At 42.1% G+C, this 18,611-nt stretch overlaps 1 protein-coding gene across 1 annotated transcript in view; it reads right to left on the bottom strand.

The window, feature by feature from the left end:
* The window catches only part of Ppid (peptidylprolyl isomerase D), a 13,198-nt gene extending 2,459 nt beyond the window's left edge, over positions 1-10,739 (bottom strand). The window contains exons 1-7 of the mRNA XM_029537976.1: positions 10,571-10,739; positions 8,599-8,739; positions 6,563-6,669; positions 4,067-4,255; positions 3,165-3,287; positions 2,921-3,027; positions 1,511-1,652 (exon numbers count right to left, since the gene is read on the bottom strand). Coding sequence (XP_029393836.1) covers positions 1,511-1,652; positions 2,921-3,027; positions 3,165-3,287; positions 4,067-4,255; positions 6,563-6,669; positions 8,599-8,739; positions 10,571-10,655 — 894 coding nt within the window. The 5' untranslated portion in view covers positions 10,656-10,739. The remainder of the gene's footprint in view (positions 1-1,510; positions 1,653-2,920; positions 3,028-3,164; positions 3,288-4,066; positions 4,256-6,562; positions 6,670-8,598; positions 8,740-10,570) is intronic.
* Positions 10,740-18,611: the final 7,872 nt, after the last annotated feature.

The following is an 18,611-nucleotide window of genomic DNA, read 5'->3' as shown; positions in this document are numbered from 1 at the left end:
GAGGCCAGCCTGGTCTACAAAGTGAGTTCCAGGACAGCCAGGGCTACACAGAGAAACCCTGTCTCAAAAAAAAAAAAAAAAAAAAAAAAAAAAACCACAACAAAAAAAGAGACAATACTGAGAATTTTCTTAAGATGGAATATTACCTGCCTTACAGAAGTAAAGGGATCCAGAGTGGAGCTTCTTTTGTACTTTTCTCTCTCTATTGCATGTTCCCTTCTAAGTATATGTGCATATATTTCTTATCATTTATTCTATCTATTTAAGCAAGGGGTAAGGGATAGCTGGGATTGAAGGGCAACCTTGTAACCTACACAAGTACTGTACCCCTAAGCTGTATATCCAGGTCTTAAGTTCTTGTTAAGCACTGATACATGCTCTAAGAATAACGTACAAAAAAAACATTTAGTCTGGTAATTCCAAGTACCATTTTTCAAAGTACCTGTATGGCCTACATTAGGACAAAGTATCTTTCTGTATATTCTAATTGTAACTAGTCTGGACCCCAAAGACTAGTCTGCCCACTGTGTCCTATCTATAACTTTGATGATGCAGGCTTTAAAATAAAGTAAATAAAACTGGCCAGCAAGATGGCTCAGTGGATAAAGACACTTGCCATGCAAGCTTGAACCTAGGGTTCAATCTTGGAATCTCTGGAATCCTCCTAAGGGTGCAAAAAGAACTGACTCCACAAATGTTGTCTTCTGACCCTTGTACATGCACCATAGCCATTTAGACACAATAGGTACAAAATGAAAATAAGCCAAGCCCAGCATGGTGGTAACATGCTTAAAAATACAGGCAGGAATACCTAGTTTGAAGTCAGTCTAAAGGACATGAGACCCCATTTCCAAAAAGCCAAGACTGCTTAGGATATGTCAGTCATAAAGCAAAGCAGAAAAGCCTGCACAAAGGCAAGAGAGAGCATGGCTACACACACATGCTTTAGTTTAGTCTTGCTTTTAAGGAAGGGTCTCTCTCGTAGCAAATGATGGCCATGACGTTCTGATTTTCCCATCTTTACCTCCACAATGCTGGGATTGTGGGTCACACTCACATCTATATTCTTAATCATCCCAGACTTTGTATTCATATGCCTAGCTCATAAATAAAACAGGTAGATAAACATGCTTTAAGAAATAAAAGCTAGCCGGGCGTGGCGGCACACTCCTTTAATCCCAGCAATCGGGAGGCAGAGGCAGGCAGATTTCTGAGTTTGAGGTCAACCTGGTCTACAAAATGAGTTCCAGGACAGCCAGGGCTACACAGAGAAACCCTGTTTCGAAAAACAAAACAAAATAAAACAAAAAGAAATAAAAGCTAAGTACATATCATATGACAATATTAAAAGCAAAATTAATGAATTTACACAAAACTGGCGATCCAAACTAGAGACAGGATGATGTAAGAAACATTTTGTCAAGTTTCATTAGGTGCTGGCAATTAAAATACATTAAAGACTATTGTGTTTTTCTAACTAGATGAGAAAAAAAAATTCACACAGACTTACCTCTAAGCAACTGTCAATTGCCCCCTGCCAATTTGACATCTTCAGCTTACAAGCACCAATATTCAGCACACAACTTAAGGCTATAGGTTGCAGTCTGGATCTATCTGCTTTCTCAATAACAGCCTTTGAACTATCCACATACCTAGAAAACATAAATAAAAGTAACATATAGCCAGGCAGTGGTGTTGCACACCTTTAATCCCAGCGCTTGGGAGGCAGAGGCAGGAGGATTTCTGAGTTCGAGACCAGCCTGGTCTACAGAGGTTCCAGGACAGCCAGGGCTAACACAAAGAAGGCCCTGTCTGAAAAAAAAAAAATTAAAAAAACAAAAAAAATAAATAAATAAAACATATTAACTCCACACTGCTTCTTCAACATTGTGTCTAATATTAATCACAATTTTTTATTGTTGCTTTTTCTTCAGATGTAAGAAATTAAGCCCAGAGCCTGCTAAGGCTTACCTTCCCACCACTGAGCTACACTCCTACTCCTATTTCTCCAGAAGATTTTTTACATCAACTTTCCCCCAAAGCTAACAACTAATATCAACTCCCATACAAAATATGTACAGCTCAGATTCGTATTATATGCTTTCTAATATAATTGTGCTTAGAACCAGTATTTCTTTCTATATTAGGACAATTCAATAGGAAGAGGCAAAGAACTATGTAGTGTTGAGTGTGTGTGTGTGTGTGTGTGTGTGTAGGTCAGAGGACAGGTTTAGGGAGTGAGTTAGTTACTTTTGCTGTGGATTGCAGGAAGTTTAGATCACAGGTTTGATTAGTAAGCATTTTTACTCACTGAGCTATTTTGCCAGCCATGTAACTTTGCCATAACTCTTTCCTGAAAAGATTCTAGAATTTGAGCTGAGGATTTGGTCCCTAGAGCTTAGTTTCTAGTTTTGTTTCTCCAAAAGGAATAGACTTAGAGAAACTGCTTACTCCAGATAAAAAAGCAAAAATAAGATGATCCCGGTAAGAGCATCCTAAAGCAAGGGCTAAGGTATTGATATAACTATATGTCAAAATGAGGCTGGGAGTATAAACCAGAGTGCTTATCTAATATGTCAGGGGCCTGGAACCACAGCACCTCAAACAATACTTTTGAACTTGTCAAAAGTATGCAATCAATGTCTTACTCTTTGTTGTTGTTTTGAGACGGGGTTTCTCTGTGTCGTCCTGGGGCTGTCCTAGAATTAGCTCTGTAGATCAGGCTAGCCTCCTCCAACCCAAAGATCTACCTGCCTCTGCCTCTGCCTCCCCAGTGCACCACACCCAGCAAGACATTTTCAGAACAGCTGTTATTACACAAATTTGCTAAAAATAAGCAATTTTGGGTTTACTTCATAATTCAGTTTATACATTCTGAAAGTAACTTATTAAAAAGGAACTTGTTAAAATGCTTTATTACCTTAAAACCTTTGCATACTTTTTAATAGCCATCTCCCAGTTCTGAGACTTGAAAAAAGTATTTCCAATGTTTTTTAAGTCTTCGGATATTAATAAAATTTTATCTACCTGTATAAAAGGACATAAATATGTTGGGTGTTAGTAAATAATGTGAATTAACGCTAAGGTTCTATCATTGCAGACTAACCAAGCTTTTAGTACTAAATATTTTAAGTAATTAAACTGATTCATCCGAAAGTACTCACATCTTTTAAATCTATATCTGCATCCTCGGGGAAGTCTGGATGACTATCACCAGAGCCATCTTTGGGGAATATTCCCCAGTCATCCCCTTCTTTCAGTTCTCCACATTCTGCAATTACACAGAGCTGTAGAAACATCAAGGTGACTATTTAGAGATCTTAGAGTCTACCTTTAAAGGCTGCATAGCTCAAAGTTACATACACCACTACTCATGTCACACTTGTCAGGGATAAAGCCATCTGCTATGATTACAGCAAAGTGCTAGGAACACACTGAGTTGAGAACGGCATCATTATGCATGAAGCTGTCTCGGGTGGTAGTATGTTGTGTATTTACTGGTTGGCAGACTTCCTACAAGTAGCTGGCTTCCAAATTCCTGTGCACTGTCTGGTTGCTTTATGGGTCTCTCAGTCCCTTGCTTCATGGGCATTTAGAATACGATATAACTTGAAACAACTAAGCAATGTGTGCAAGGCATAAAAGCAGATCAGGAAAAGTAACAAGATCTATGTCAAACTTCTAGTTAAACAACAGTGTGCTCACTATCTTCTTCCTAGTGTGTACTATAATTACTACTGACACAAAAGTCTCACGGTTATGGGAAGACTCGGGTCATCTAACAGACCACTGTTAGATCACACAGAAGCTAAAATAAGTATTAAAATCACTTTGTTGGGCATGGTAGTTAATCCTAGCACTAGAATAGGGTTACACAATAAGACTACTACACAATTCAAGGAAAGCCAGATCTCTGGCCTCCTATTGCCAGTCCAGGCTCCTATAGCAAAAGCGTCCTACCTTCTTTCCCATTTTTCTAAGGCAACAATTTTCTGACCTTGTAACTTGCATTTCTCCGACATGTTAGCTAAGCTGGTATGTTTATTTCACTATAACTTTTACTTACTTTAGCAGGTTTTTCACCATTCACTTCTACATTTTCAAGCATCCTTGCCACACCTAGTCCTTTTATGACTTGACCAAATACCACATGTTTCCCATCCAAATGAGGAGTTGGAACTGTTGTGATAAAGAACTGAGAACCATTCGTATTGGGGCCTGCATTTGCCATGCTCAGCAAACCCTCCCGATCATGCTGCAGAGATAAAAATCATTAAAAGAAAAACAAGTTAGAGGCCTAGTATGAATTTCCTTAAAACAGGTGGGGTATACTAAACTTTCTCGTTTTACTTTAAGCACTACCACCTTAAATAAACAAAGATTTTTAAGTGTCAGATTAACAAGAATCAGGCCATTTCTAAACTGGCTATCTGCAAGCGATGCTTACACTTCCATCTTAAAGATGAAGATGCCACACTAAGGACATCTAATAATAACTATCGTTGCTTTTTCTGTGACAGTTACTATTTTTCTGAGAATCCCTATAATCTTCCCACCATCAGAAATAGGCCTACATTATGATTCTTCTCTTTCACCAAACTGAGAATAGTAATGTCATATTGAATTTAGACAAGTTATTCAGATAAGTACTTCCCTAATTTGGAAAATAATTCCAATCTCTGGCTTTCATTCAGATAAATCAATGATTCCGAGAATATAAAAGAAGAGCTTGTACTCAATCTGCTCAAGTGCAAGCCAGTGTCTGCGTCCCTGCCCTGCACAGCTTAGGCGTTCTGAAGGCACACCCTAGTGCGTGCCTCAGAACTCTGGCTACCTTTCCCACCTAAGACACCTCTATCCGATCTAAATCCGATTCTGCTTTCAAGGCCACTGAATCTGCACGGCGCCACAGCCAGTCATCTTTTAATTAGGGCAGTGGTGGGGCAGCCCACCATCCCCGACGGCCTCGCGGGGGGCTTTCTTTAACTGGTCACAGACTAAGCCTTCTTTCCTTGGCCTTCCATGGTCTTCCCCCATCACTGCCATCACTTCATTTTGAAATCTGTATTTTTAGTTCAGCCTAGCAAAAATTCAGACACTGGAAGGCCCAGTTTGCTTAGCTCAAGTGTTCAAACCTCGCTGTCTCTCCTACCTACTAACTTGATCTAAATCTTTCTAACACATGGACTGGGTGTGGTTCCACGTGCTTTTAAATCCCAGCACTCAAGAGGCAGAGACTGGTGATCTCTGTGAGTTCAAAGCCAGCTTGGTCTACACAGCTAGTGCCAACCTAAAAGTTGAACATCCGTAATCTAAAAACCAAATTCAGACACGTTACAAAATCTGAAACTTCTGAGCCACAACTTTCACATTTCAGATAATGTTCAATCTATAAAATCTAAACAAATATTTCAAAATACGAATGATACTGGAATATATTTCTAGCATGGAGCATTTCCTATAAGGGATACTCATGTTGTATCATAGTCATACTTAGCATTTACATATAATATAATGATAGATATATTAAACTCTACTATTCTCCACAGCTGCTTATATTTTAATCTTGACTCTGCTGAGGTTAAGATTATAAACAACCTGCCTTTGTTTTTTTCCCCTAAGCTCTCTGGTGTAGTGACAAACCTGAGCAACAAAAACTCTCTTTCCAAGTCACACTCATTACCTGGCTTATATTCCTCATTGCCAAAGACATCACTTTACTTTTGTACTTACATGTCTGTTCTTAAAACGGGAATGGTGCAATACACCCCGAACATTAACCATAGCCGCTAGGTGGAAAATCCCCTGACATCCTGGATATTAGCGATGGTTTTGTTGTTCTTCAAATTCAAGGATAAAGATGCACAAGTTACCATCCTTACAATAATGAGAACATTTTTCCTGGGATCAATTTTGCCATACAGAAGCTTAAAAACTCACTGGCTTAACTGAAGCATATAAAAACTGAGTAGTGAAATAAGTACACTATTTTTGCTAAAATATCATACTGGCCAGGCATAAACTGGATAAACTTCTGTTTGTATTCCAGTACTCAGGAGGCAAAATACAGGAGGATGGTAAATTCAAGCAAACTGCTACTGGATAAATCCTTTCCATATCAAAGATGAATAGTAAACTGGCACGAGGCTCAAGTGATAGAGAACTTGCCTAGCATGCACAAGACCCCGAGCAGATCCTCGGTACTGCACACTCTTAGATGCTTACCTACAAATACCATCTCTCTTATCAGGAAAGGGTAACCCACACCAGGCTTGTAATCTCAGTGCCTAAGCGGGTAAGTAAAAGGGGTTGGAGTTCAAGGCTAAGCTAGAATGAGTTTAAGGCTAACCTGAGCAACTAGGAAAGATCCAGTCTCAAAATAGAAAATGGGAAAGGGCAGCTGAGCGATGAGCCACTTTTCTTGAATAAGAGGCCCTAGTACCGGAGGGGGAGGGGCCGGACAGCAATCTGGCCACATCCAAAGGTATTTTTTAGTGTCATAATCCAAGTATATTTCAAATATATAGTCTTTCTATTAGCAAAATCAAGAATTTTTCTTTACCTTATAATGAAAATTTTCATCTTCAAATTTTTCACCATAAATACTTTCGCCACCTGTCCCATTCTGATTTGAGAAGTCTCCACCCTGAATCATAAATTTCTTAATAACTGCAAAAGGGGGAAAAAAGGGAATAGGACCATTAGTAACTGAACCAGGTTACTCAGCAGTGCTAACTAATGAGTAATAAAGACAACTTCCTAAATTCAACTTTAGTAGTGCCCCAGCCCTCCTCCCCTGCCTTGAGCCGTCAACTCTACTTGAAGACTTCTCACAGCCTAACTCCAACATACTTATTAGTGACTCCCCACCAACTCTCTAGAAATGAATTCTCTGAAATAAGTCAGAGGTGGCTTCCCTGTATCTCTGTGTAAGTGTCCCTGACACTCACTACACTAACTCCACTTCCATTTTATTACATGTAATCATCTTGTCTTCTCCAACAATGAATTCCTTAAGTATCATCTTATTCCTTGAAAAAGACTGTAGATACTTACTCGCAATGCCCACTAAATAAACACTAATATCCCTAATAGTGTTGAACACTCATGAGGTCTAGACCGCCCACCCATGATCAGAGACCCATAGGTTCACGGACTCAGCATTTGACTATACTGCAATAATAAACACATAGCTGGCCAAGAGACAAGGAGCAAGGAGTTGGGAGGTAGACATCTGCAGTTTCCTTGGGCTCTCTCCCTCTGTACAGAACTTACATTTCTCATAGCAACAAAAATGCAGAAAAGCCTGTGATAACTCTGCCCAAGAAGTCCAAGGAGAATCCCATCACCAAAAAATACTATATATAAACTTATATAAATCACAAGAGTTTTCTCTAACATGCTCTAAAATTCATAACTAAAAAGCAGAGGTTTCATATCAATTACATCTGTAAAAACAGTGTAGACCCAATCATTAACCTTAGATTTCAGGAATGGTTCAAGTGCCTAGTTTCCAACACTAGCCAACTGCTTTCTGTAAGAATAGCTAAGCCAACTTTTATAAGCAGTGTAACTTTTATAATCTCCTATGTAAATTATTTTATTTTTTGTATTATTTATGTGTGTGCGTCTGTGTATGTGTATGTCATGTTTGTGCAGTGCCTGCAGGTGTTCGATTCCCTGAAGCTACAGTTACAAGAGATCGTGAACCAACAAACATGGATACTGGGCACCCAACTTGGGTCCTCTTCAAAGAGTATAAATGTTCTTAACTTTCAACCATTCCTCCATTCCCATGTTAACTGTTTTTTAGATACATTTTTGTGAGTATACTTTTATATATTATTAAATATAAAAGTTAAGCCAAGTTTAAAATATTTTAAAAATCAGTGTTCATATTTCTCTTTTTCTTTTGTTTTTTTTTTTCAAAACAGGGTTTCTCTGTGTAACAGTCCCAGCTGGCTTGGAACTCAAGAGACCCACCGGCCTCTGCCTTCTGAGTGCACAATCACCACCTGGCTCATTTTTCTTAATAAACAGTAGTTTTTTAAAAATCAAACTGCTGGACTAGGTGTGTAAGTCAGGGGTACAGTAACACCCTATAGTCAATCCCCTGCAATACAGGAAAATTACTGACACTGTGATTTACTTGTTTATTCATAAATATTTACTGTGTTTACTTAGATTTTCATTAGCTGAGAAAACAAAATGGTGAGTGCACGTGGCTCCCAAACTCTACTGAACCCACATACCCCTGGGGCAGCAGGCAAGTAATTTTTAAGAAGTAACAGTTTAATCACACATTACCAAGATATTCCAGACACCAAATGTCAAATACTTCTCAAACAATTCTGCCCAGGCTGCTATGCTTTTTCTTTACCAATGAAATGGTTTGAAGAGGAGAGTTAGAAGACCGCTGATATAAGAGAAACTTTAGTCCGCCCCACAACCAATCCTACTGCACACCACCAAGCCCTCATGACACTGAGCTACCGCTTTGTCCAAGTATCCTTCAAGAAATTAACATCCGTCGTCCCCTCCTAAGAGCAGGACTAATATACGCATCCAGCTACTTGGGCAGAGGAGTTTATTACGTACTTCGGTGGAAAGGGCATCCTTTAAAATGCAGAGGCTTCCCAGTCGTGGGCCCAGTTCCTTTTTCTCCTGTACACAACGCACGAAAATTTTCTGCAGTTTTGGGAACAATATCTGCGAACAATTCTAAAACAATTCGTCCAACTGAAGGAAAAGAAAAGGACATCTTGTCAGTGTACAAACTAAATAGGCAAATAAAAAGGAGATAACGAATATACATAACACCTCATCCAAGGAGGCATTTAGTTCTCTTTTAACCATGTTAGTAACTGTAGTCACAATGCTGAGGACAGACCCTCTGAGCTTGCCTCTAAGTTAAACTGTGCATCCCTTAACTGCCATCTCCCCAAGCAACGGTACCTAGCATGCTACTTCTCTAAGTTCAATTGTTTAAGAGTCCACAAACGTGAGAGCCTATCTATAGTAGGCTTATTTCACTCACCACAATATCCTCTGGATTCAACTACAAAGTTATAAATAAGATTTCCCTCTTTTAAAGGTCAGTGTTATATCCTACTGTGTATACAGTTCTCATGCTTTGATAAGACAGTAGATTGGTGCTCTGTGTGTGTTGGCTACCATGAATAACACTGCAGTGCCTCAGGTATGCATACAAACTTCATCTCCCTTGAAAATAAGTCCAACCACGGAACTGTCAGATCCATGTCACTGTCATCTCATTGTCATTTTTTCTATGATTCCTATTTAGTCTAAGGAAAGCTTCGTAGATCTAAATTTGAAACAACACATTTATGATTATAACTAATTACAGCATCCAGGTGATTAGCTGCATAGGAAGGACAACATGGTTTAATGTACAAAGGGTTTAAAACCCTGAATCATTTAACTAATATTCAAACTTTTAAAACTTTTTATTCTATGTGTGAGGCTGAGGCATGCAGTGTGGAGATCATGGGACAATATCTGGCATTCAGGGTTGGTGGCAGGCACCTTTACCTGATGACCTATCTCAGGGGCCCTGCACTCAGAATTTCTAATCACTAAGTAATTGATGGAAAACACAGTCCACTCTGTGTTCTATGGAAACTGCCTTTTGTAACCTCTGAAACAGTGCCCTTCTCAACAATCCAAAAGACAGTTAACAATAGAATCTGCTATAAAATAAAGTGAATGCATATGTAAACGTATGTGTACCCATCCCAGTAGGTCTGGCCTACAACTCTAACATGTTTCAGAAAAGCCCAATTCAGTTACAAAGCAACATGAGGGCTTATGACAGCGTTTCTCAACCTTCTTAATGCTCCCACCCTTTAATATAGTTCCTCATCGGAACTGTAATTTTGCTATTGTTATGATTAGTAATGAAAATATCTGATAAGCAACCCTGTGAAAGGGTCGGTTAGCAACCTACCCTCTAAGGAGTCTCCACCCACCGGTTAAGCCACTGGCTTAGGGCTTCTTAGCAATGAAGCCTAGGTAACCATACAGACATGGTGCTCAATTTCATGATGCCAAAACAGCACAAACGATCGCCTACTTAAACTGCTACTATAATCAGTAACAAGGAAAAAGCACTAAGCACGTAAGTCACTTTAATTTGAAAATGATTCGGTAGCTCCGGATGTAGTTCGTGTACCAAGAGGCACGTGGCGTGACTAGAGCCCCTCAGGCACATATCCAGGAAGCAAACCAAACTATCCACCACACTCGTCAAATCATTTCCCTTTATAGTAAGTAGTGATGCAAAGGTTGCAGGGAAGTGCGATCAAAAAGAGACAAACGTAAGGGACGCCACGATCCCTAAAGTAGAAATTTCCAGAAACTTCCACCGGAACTACGGCCATCGCCTCCAAGTGAGAGGGCTCAAGGTGGACTCGTGGAGGCCAGGTCTCGCTCCGGCTGCTATCCCCCTCCGGATCCCAGGCCCCGAGCCGCCGAACAGCCAGCGGGCCAAGGAGAACCGCAGCACGGAGGCCCGGAGCGCGGGAACGGCTGTGCGGTCCGCGCCGCTCACCTCGCTCCCCGCCGATGTCCACGTCAAAGAAGACTCGCGGATTCTTGGAGTTGGAAGGCTTGGCTGCCGGGGACGGGTGGGACATCTTCGCTGCAGGCGCTGGGAAGCGGGACCCGGGGACCTCGTGCGCGAGACGGGATCAAACGCCACTGCACCTCTACGTTATAACCTGGCGACGCGCGGAAGAGCCACTTCCTGCGCACCGCCGGAAGCTGCGCTCTGGTTCCGGTGACGCCTTCACCTTCCGGTTTCTTCGCCAGGCCCCTAAGGGTCAGCTTCTCTTTGGTGGCTGTAGTGGCCGTCGGTTTCTTTTTAGTCTGTGCGCTGTTCCCCGGTGTTTGCTGCTTCGCTGTGTGGAGAATTTAGAAATTTAGAGCCTCGACTCTGCCCCACGAAATGCCAGTAACTGCTCCGAAACTTAGTTTACTCGTCTGTAAAATGGGGATAAAAATGCCTCCTCTGAGCAGAAAAGGCGGCTCAGCGGCACGTAACCGTGCTTGACGACCCGAGTCTGATCCCCAGGATCCGTAGGGTGAAAGGAAAGAGTGTTATCACCCAGTTGCCGTCTGATCTCAAATATGTCGTAGCATGCACACAGGGGCGCACATACATAAATTAATTGGTTTCTTCTTAATGCCTACCTACCTCGGGAAGGCGTTTTGGAGATTAAAGACATAAATTACTTTATCAAGATGCCTGACATAAACGTGTGGCTTCTAACAAATGACAGTTATCCTGTTACTATTACCCTGTTATTGTCATTTGGCCCTTAAGTTGTAAATGACCCAGTCTAGAGCAAAGGCTCCAAATGTGCTGATGTTGAGAATCCAGAAGAGGATGTATTTGACTTCTGTTAAAACTAGATATCCTATAATTGCCTGCCTTTTTTTTTTTTTCCTAATGGGCTTGGTGTAAAATACACAACTTAAAGCTGAATGTGGTTATTCAGTACTGAGGGGGTAGAGGCGAGAGGATCTATATGAGTTCCAGGCCAGCCTGAGCTATGCAAGTAAGAGTAAAAAAGTGGCCATCCAGAGACTGTCCCACCTGAGGATTCATCCCATATACAGTCACCAAATCCTGACACTATTGTGGATGCCAAGAAATGCTTGCTGACAGGAGCCTGATATAGCTGTCTCCTGAGAGGCCCTGCCAGAGCCTTACAAATACAGAGGCGGATGCTCACAGTCAACCATTGGACTGAGGGGGGCGGGGGTCCTAATTAAGGAGTTAAGGAAAGGATTGGAGGAACTGAAGGGTTTGCAAACCCATAGGAAGAACAACAATATCAACCAACAGAGTTCCCAGAGTCTAAGCCACCAACCAAGGAGTACACATAGCTCCAGCTACATAATGTAGCAGAGAATGACCTTGTCAGGCATCAATGGGAGGAGAGGTCCTTGGTCCTATGAAGGTTGGATAGATGCTCCAATGTAGGGGAATTGAGGGTGGGGGGGTGGGTGGTGGAGGAACACCCTCATAGAAGCAGGGGGAGGGGGTGGGATAGGGAGTTTCTGGGAATGAGAAGCCACGAAAGGGGATAACATTTGAAATGTAAATAAAGAAAATATGCAATTTTTGAAAAATTAGAAACTACAGTTAGGACGAGTACCTTTGGCATAGGCCTGTTAGGCCAGTAGTTGATCCCAGGACAGGGGGATCCAAAGTTCAAGTTAGCCTGGGCTAAGTAAAGAGGCACTCACTCCAAAAAGACAAAAGAAAAAAAAATGAGGTAAAACATTTTTAAGACTGGCCAGGTAGCACTTATGAGGTAGAAACAGGAAGATGGACAATCCCAAGTTAGTCAGTTCTACAGAATGAGACCTTATCTTTAAAAAAAAAATAAACAAGCCCAGGAAAAAAAATAAACAAGCCCAGGTTGGCACCCAGCACCTATAATCTCCGCACTAGAGGCAAGAGAGTCAGGACCTACACACCCAAACAAGCTCTTTCTTCTGTAAGTTGCCTTGCTCATGGTATTTAATCACAGCAAAAAAAGTAATTAGTACAGATAACCAAGGCAGTTCAAATCTTTATCTTGGTCATGTCTGGGCAGCAAACTGCTCATTTATATTTTGTCTTCCATATGACAATGATAAAGTTAATTAAAATGTGTGCTCTGGGGTCTGGGAAGATGTCTCACTCAATATGCAGGAGGCGGTGGCACCCACACAAAGGCTGGGTGGGGTGGGCACACAGTGGTCCCAGTGCTAAGGAAGATGATTCCTGGAGCTCATTGGCCAGTCGATGTGCTCCAAGTTAAAGGAGAGACCCTATCTCAAAAAATAAGATGGAGACCTACCATACCCCGTATCAAACTCTGCCCTCTATGTTCATACACACATCCAGACAAACGTGAAGACAATACCCAAACACACACACACACACACACACACTCTTGTTGTTCTGATATACTAGCTTGAAATCACTGAGGGCAGCTGGAATGCATAGAAACACTGTCTTAAAAGGAAACACAAGAAGAAGGAGGAGGAGGAGGAGGAGAGAGAGAGAGAGAGAGAGAGAGAGAGAGAGAGAGAGANAGAGAGAGAGAGAGAGAGAGAGAGAGAGAGAGAGAGAGAGAAGCTAGGGGCAAAGGTGTGTTGAGAATGCTGCTTCATTCTTGTAAGAATAAAGCTGGACAGGATGATTCTTTTGCTGTACAAGTGTCTGGGTGTAAAAGCTGATCTAAAAGTTACTCTCCTGCTATCTAGTTTTCTTTCCCCACAGTAAATCAGTGGCTTTTTATGAAATTCGTATTACTAGAACCAAACCAAATGAATAATCAAACTTTTTAAAAAATTATGTGTTGTGTCTGAGTTTGTGCATGCCCACAGGGACCAGAAGAGGGTGTTGGCTCCCCTGGAGCTGCCGCCGACATAGGTGGTTGTGATCCTGCTTATGTAGGTACTAGGAGCCAAACTCCAGTCCTCTTGGAGGAGCAGCAAGCTCTCTTGACCCCTGAGGCCAATGCTTCCGCCCTAAGAATCCAGCCTCTGAAATTACTGAACACCAGATCTCTAGTAATAAGACCAGCCTCTCAGAACCTGCTTACTCCGCCAACTGTCTGCTTGCTCAGGACAGGTCCCTGGGGCTCTGACATCTCAGGGAGGAACAGAGCAGAAGGGCTGTCTCCTAAGGCTGAGGATCTGGCTTCACCTAGACAGAGAGGCCCTGTCTGAGAGCATTACCATTCTTATTTCATTCCTTCTGCTTTTCTTAAGCACAGGACAGTGATATTAACACATCCCGCCCCAGTCTCTATTTAGTTCTCATTGCACATCACTCCACAGCTAAGCACTCTGTGTCCATTGCTTCAAGAGAACGAGCTGCCTTCTAGACCTCGGTGTCACAGGAGTGGAAAATATTTTTTGGCATGGTAAAAGTTGGGGGAAAAAATCTTCAGTTTTTGTTTGTTTTCACTACAAGGTTTCTCTGTGTAGCCCCGGCTTCCCTGGAACTTGCTCTGTAGATCAGGCTGGCCTCAGACTCAGAGATCCACCCGTGTCTGCCACTACTGCCTCCCACCATCTTTTATAAGACCATGGTTTTATTCTCTTAGATGAAAATAAAGAAAAGAAAATACCCATACCCATAATCCCAGCACTCAGGAAGCAAAAGCCGCGGATCTCTGTGAGTATGAGCCTGGTTTGTTCTAAATAATGAGGTCTGGGCCATCTAGAGCTATAGAGTAAGACCAACTAAATCAATGAGAAATGCCCATTCCTGATCTAGAAAAGGAGGGATTAGGGAACGACAGATGAGAGCAAGAGGGAAAGCAAGGACATGGCAGCTTGCCACTTCACGACAGTGGGCGAGATTAATCGATTGACTAATTGATTGATTGATTGATTGATTGACATATCGGCAATCATATCTCTGAGAATGCACAAGCATTCACAGAGAAGCTAAAGATATTTAAGAGCAGAGAGATCAGGTATGCTAGTGTCTGAACAGCTCAAGCTGCAGACCACAGAGAGCAAGCTTTAGCTCATGAAGGAAGCAAGATGGCGAGTGCAAAGCCAGACTGGGCTACACAGTCTCACGTAACTATGATCAAACAGACAAATGCGTGTATTTTAAACATGGCTGAGTGAATGCCTTTACTTGGGCATAGGTTATGGATCACTAAAGTTCCTACAAGGACCTGAGGCAAATTTAAAATAGTACCCAACCACATTCTCAAGGTAACAAATTAGAAAGGACCCCAAAGATGAGCGACAAAGTTCCACTGTCCTATGTGTACTGTCAGGCTCTGATTGTTTAACTGGACCGACAAAAGGGATTAATTGTTAAGTGGGTAAGGGCACGCATAGCTTGTGCTGAAGGTCGGCATCACTTGCAGGTGTTTACACACTGGCAGGACTTCCTATCCCAGAGCCCGGGCTCTCAGTCCTGCAGAGATCCACTAGAGGAGGCAGCATTGAAGTGCAACCTTGGAGTAGGTTTTCGGAGCTGCAACAGGGAATCAATGAAAAGCAGCAGATGCCACCAGGGGGCAGCAGAGCCTGTGTCGCCATCAACTCTGCCCAAATAAGAGCAGCATCCCGGAGTTGGTGCCTGTGAACTCCCTAAGGGTCAGATTCTTCACCCAGGGGCTGAATCTAAGACAGAAAGGGGCTGTCTTTACTCATTTGGAGGCTCATGTATATGTATTAGCAAAGTTTTCTGAGGAGCAATGAGATTGTTTTCTCAGAAGTGATAGTTAAAATTAATTTTCATTGCAAAATGTGTATTTACTCTTAGTTGATAAAACCAATCGAGTGATAGACGTATTCACATTGGGATTTCCAAGGGGGTAATTGCATTAGCCTCAAGTAATCTTGTCTTCCTTTCTCTTTCTTTCTGTTTTCCGGCACTGGGAATTGACCTAGGTACTTTACATGAAAGGCACACTCTACCAAGTCTCCACAGGTCTCTAAAATGGAAACAGTATAACTGGTAGTACTATAAATCATAAAGACCTTTTATTTTGGCACATGAAGCTCTGTAATCTGGCAGAACACTTGCCTAGCATATAAAAGACTCTAATGTAATCCCCATATAGCTGAATAAGTAAATGAACACATCTTTTAATGACTTACTTTTGCTCCTGGGGGAAAAAAGCACTAACTCCTCAGCATGTCCACAGAAGTCTTGTTAATCAATAAGACCTAATAGACTGCCCGTCGGCTTAAGCTCCTCTGATTGGTATAGCCCCTGTCAGAGACACCAGGATCGGTGACTTGCGTAGCTGTTTCATGTTTCTTTCTTTCTTTCTTTCTTTTTTAAGATTTGTATTATTTTTAATTGTGTGTGTGTGTGTGTGTGTGTGTGTGTGTGTGTGTGTGTGTAGGTAGGTAGGTAGGTATGGGCACACTTTTAAGAAAAGTTATTTCTGGCACATACTTTAAATCCCAGCACTTGGAGGTAGAGGCAGCTGGATTTCTGTGAGTTCAAGGCCAGCCTGGTCTACAGAGAGAGTTCCAGGACAGCCAGGGATACACAGAGAAACACTATCCCCCCAAAAAACACACAAAAAAAATAAAATTAGAAAGAAGGAAGAAAGAAAGGAAGGAAAGAGAGAGAGAGAGAGAGAGAGAGAGAGAGAGAGAGAGAGAGAGAGAGAGAGAGAGAGAGAGAGAGAGAGAGAGAGAGAGAGAGAGAAAGAAAGAAAGAAAGAAAGAAGTTTATTTCAGAGATAATTTAAAACTTTTTCTAGGATACCTTTCTTGCAATAGAAAGTAATCAGTATAATGAGATTACGTCTTTAAACTATTGTTATTTATTACAGGGTTGCTTTATGGCATGAGTGTTCTGTATAGTTTCAAATGGATTTCCATTTATTTAGCTGTACATGTGTGTGTGGCATAAGTAAGTATGTGCACATGTGTGGGTACACTCAGCAATGTAGTGCTTGTCAAAAGGTTGATGTGGGGATATCTGTTGTAGAAACTTTTAATCCAAATCCGGGTTTCTACCCTTCCCTTGACCATTTAGTTTCTGGAAAAAAAGGCACACACAACCTTTATATTTACAATAAGCCTCAAACAGTACAAAAACTTGGTAGATATCTGTTGGGGTCTCCCAGCTCCTTGTTGCCGCCAAGCCTACCTTGCTGTTACACTAATCACTCTCCTTCAAAACGCCAGCCCCCTGCAGGCGCTGAGACCCACCAGAGAGTTGCTGTGTCTCCACCGCCTACCGAGAGGACCCCCCCCATCTCCCAGAATGCAGCATCCTTGGACCGCCTACNCCAACAGACATTTGTCCCTGCCTCGATCCTTGGACCCGCCTACGATCGGTCCGCCGCCGGCAACTTCAAAGACTGAGGAGGGGGCTGGGAATTTTTCCATGTTATTTAAACGAAGTTCGGTTATTAAACTTTGAGCCTCGAACAGAAAATTTTGTCCTGGCTTCCAAATTTCTCTCACACATTCCATTTCAGCCAGCCGGCCTCTCAGGATGAACCCAGACTGGATTAAAGTAAGTTTTGTCAGAAACTCACAGATATCTACCCTCTATACTAGTAGAATCTACTTTCCTATAGATAGCCCAAATTATTAGTTATTATATTTCATCTGGGCTGCTCTTCACTCCAATCGGCCAGCCCTCAGGACACATTTTCATGAACTCACCTAACCCATGGTGGCTTCCCCACCACCACCACACCTTCTCTCCCTTGTGGTTCTTCTTAAAAAACATTTATATCAATTTCCATTTATTTCTCCCTTCTTTTGAGATTAATATCCCTGTGGATAAATATACTTACATCCTTTTTATATTTAATAATTTAAGGTTATCTGTAGGAAAGTAGATTCTAATAGCATAGAGGGTAGACATCTGCCTAGCTCTTGTGATGTTTAAGGCTTATTATAAATATAAAGGTTGTGTGTGTCTAGAAACTAAATGGTCAAGGAAGGGGTAGAAACCCTGGATCCGGATTAAAAGTTTCTACAACAATATCTTTCTTAATAGTTTTCCCCATCTTGCTTTCTGAGACAGGGTGCCTCAATGAACCTGGAGCTTGCCCCCATCTGACAGGTCAACAAGTCCCAGAGATTTACCTGTCTCCTTGCTTTCAGAGGTTGGACAACAGACACACGCTGAACGTGCTGAGGATCCAAACTCGAGTTTGGTTTTTCTAAGTTGCACAATCAGAGGATAAAGTGAAAGTTTGGATGGCAAACTGCTTGCCTGGTAAGCACAAGGACCTGCGTTTAATCCCCAGATCCTACTTAAAGGAAGCCAGGCATGGAGATACTTGTAATCTTAGCAGTAGAAACACAGAAACAGGTGGGTGGGTGGGTCCAGACTAGTTTTTGAGGTCCATCTCAGTGAGAGATTGTGTCTATTTTAGAGATTGTGTCTATTTTTTTTTTCAAAGAGCAAGAGACTAAGTTACTTTGTTTTTCTTGTATAAAGCTCCTTTCATGGTATCAGCAGATGGAGCCTAGGTCCTCTGAACAGGAGACTTTGGTGTAGGTTTTCACAGATGCTCAGGGAATTCCTGATAAGGAGACATGGTGATCGGTCTCTTTCTAGAGGGTCAGTGGATGAGTAGCTGTGGGTCTTGGAGATGGTATCAAAGGTGGCCTTGGCAATGTTGCCCAGGATGTCCGTGCAGCCCTTGGCTAATGAGTAGCAGTCATCAATACTGACCAGCAGCCTCAGCTTCTTGGGCACAGGGGCAGAGACAGATGGCAGTGCCTCTGGGTGCAGGGATGAGATGCACTGAGACAGCCACCGCAGCCTGTCACCTTGTATGGGACAGTATGGGGCTTATCCCTCCAGTAGTCTTTCTGCACAGGGGCGATGACAGGCTTGACCCACCAAGATGATGGCCCCTTGGATGGCAGCAGCTACTACTTGTAGCACTTAACACCAAGACCAACATGACCATTGTAGTTCCCAATAGTGACAAAACCCTCAAGCCTGGTCCTCCGGACAGTCTGAGTCTGCATCTGCACTGGCATGGCCTTTAGAACCTCATCCTTTAGAGATGTGCCCAGGAAAAAGCCAATAATATCAGATTCCCTAATGGCCAAGGAGAACAAGTAGATCT

The sequence above is a fragment of the Mus pahari genome, chromosome 4 (genome assembly GCF_900095145.1).
Source record: "Mus pahari chromosome 4, PAHARI_EIJ_v1.1, whole genome shotgun sequence".
In the NCBI taxonomy this organism is placed as follows: domain Eukaryota; kingdom Metazoa; phylum Chordata; class Mammalia; order Rodentia; family Muridae; genus Mus; species Mus pahari.
The sequence above is the reverse complement of the archived record's forward strand: the minus strand, read 5'-3'. Positions and strand labels throughout refer to the sequence as shown.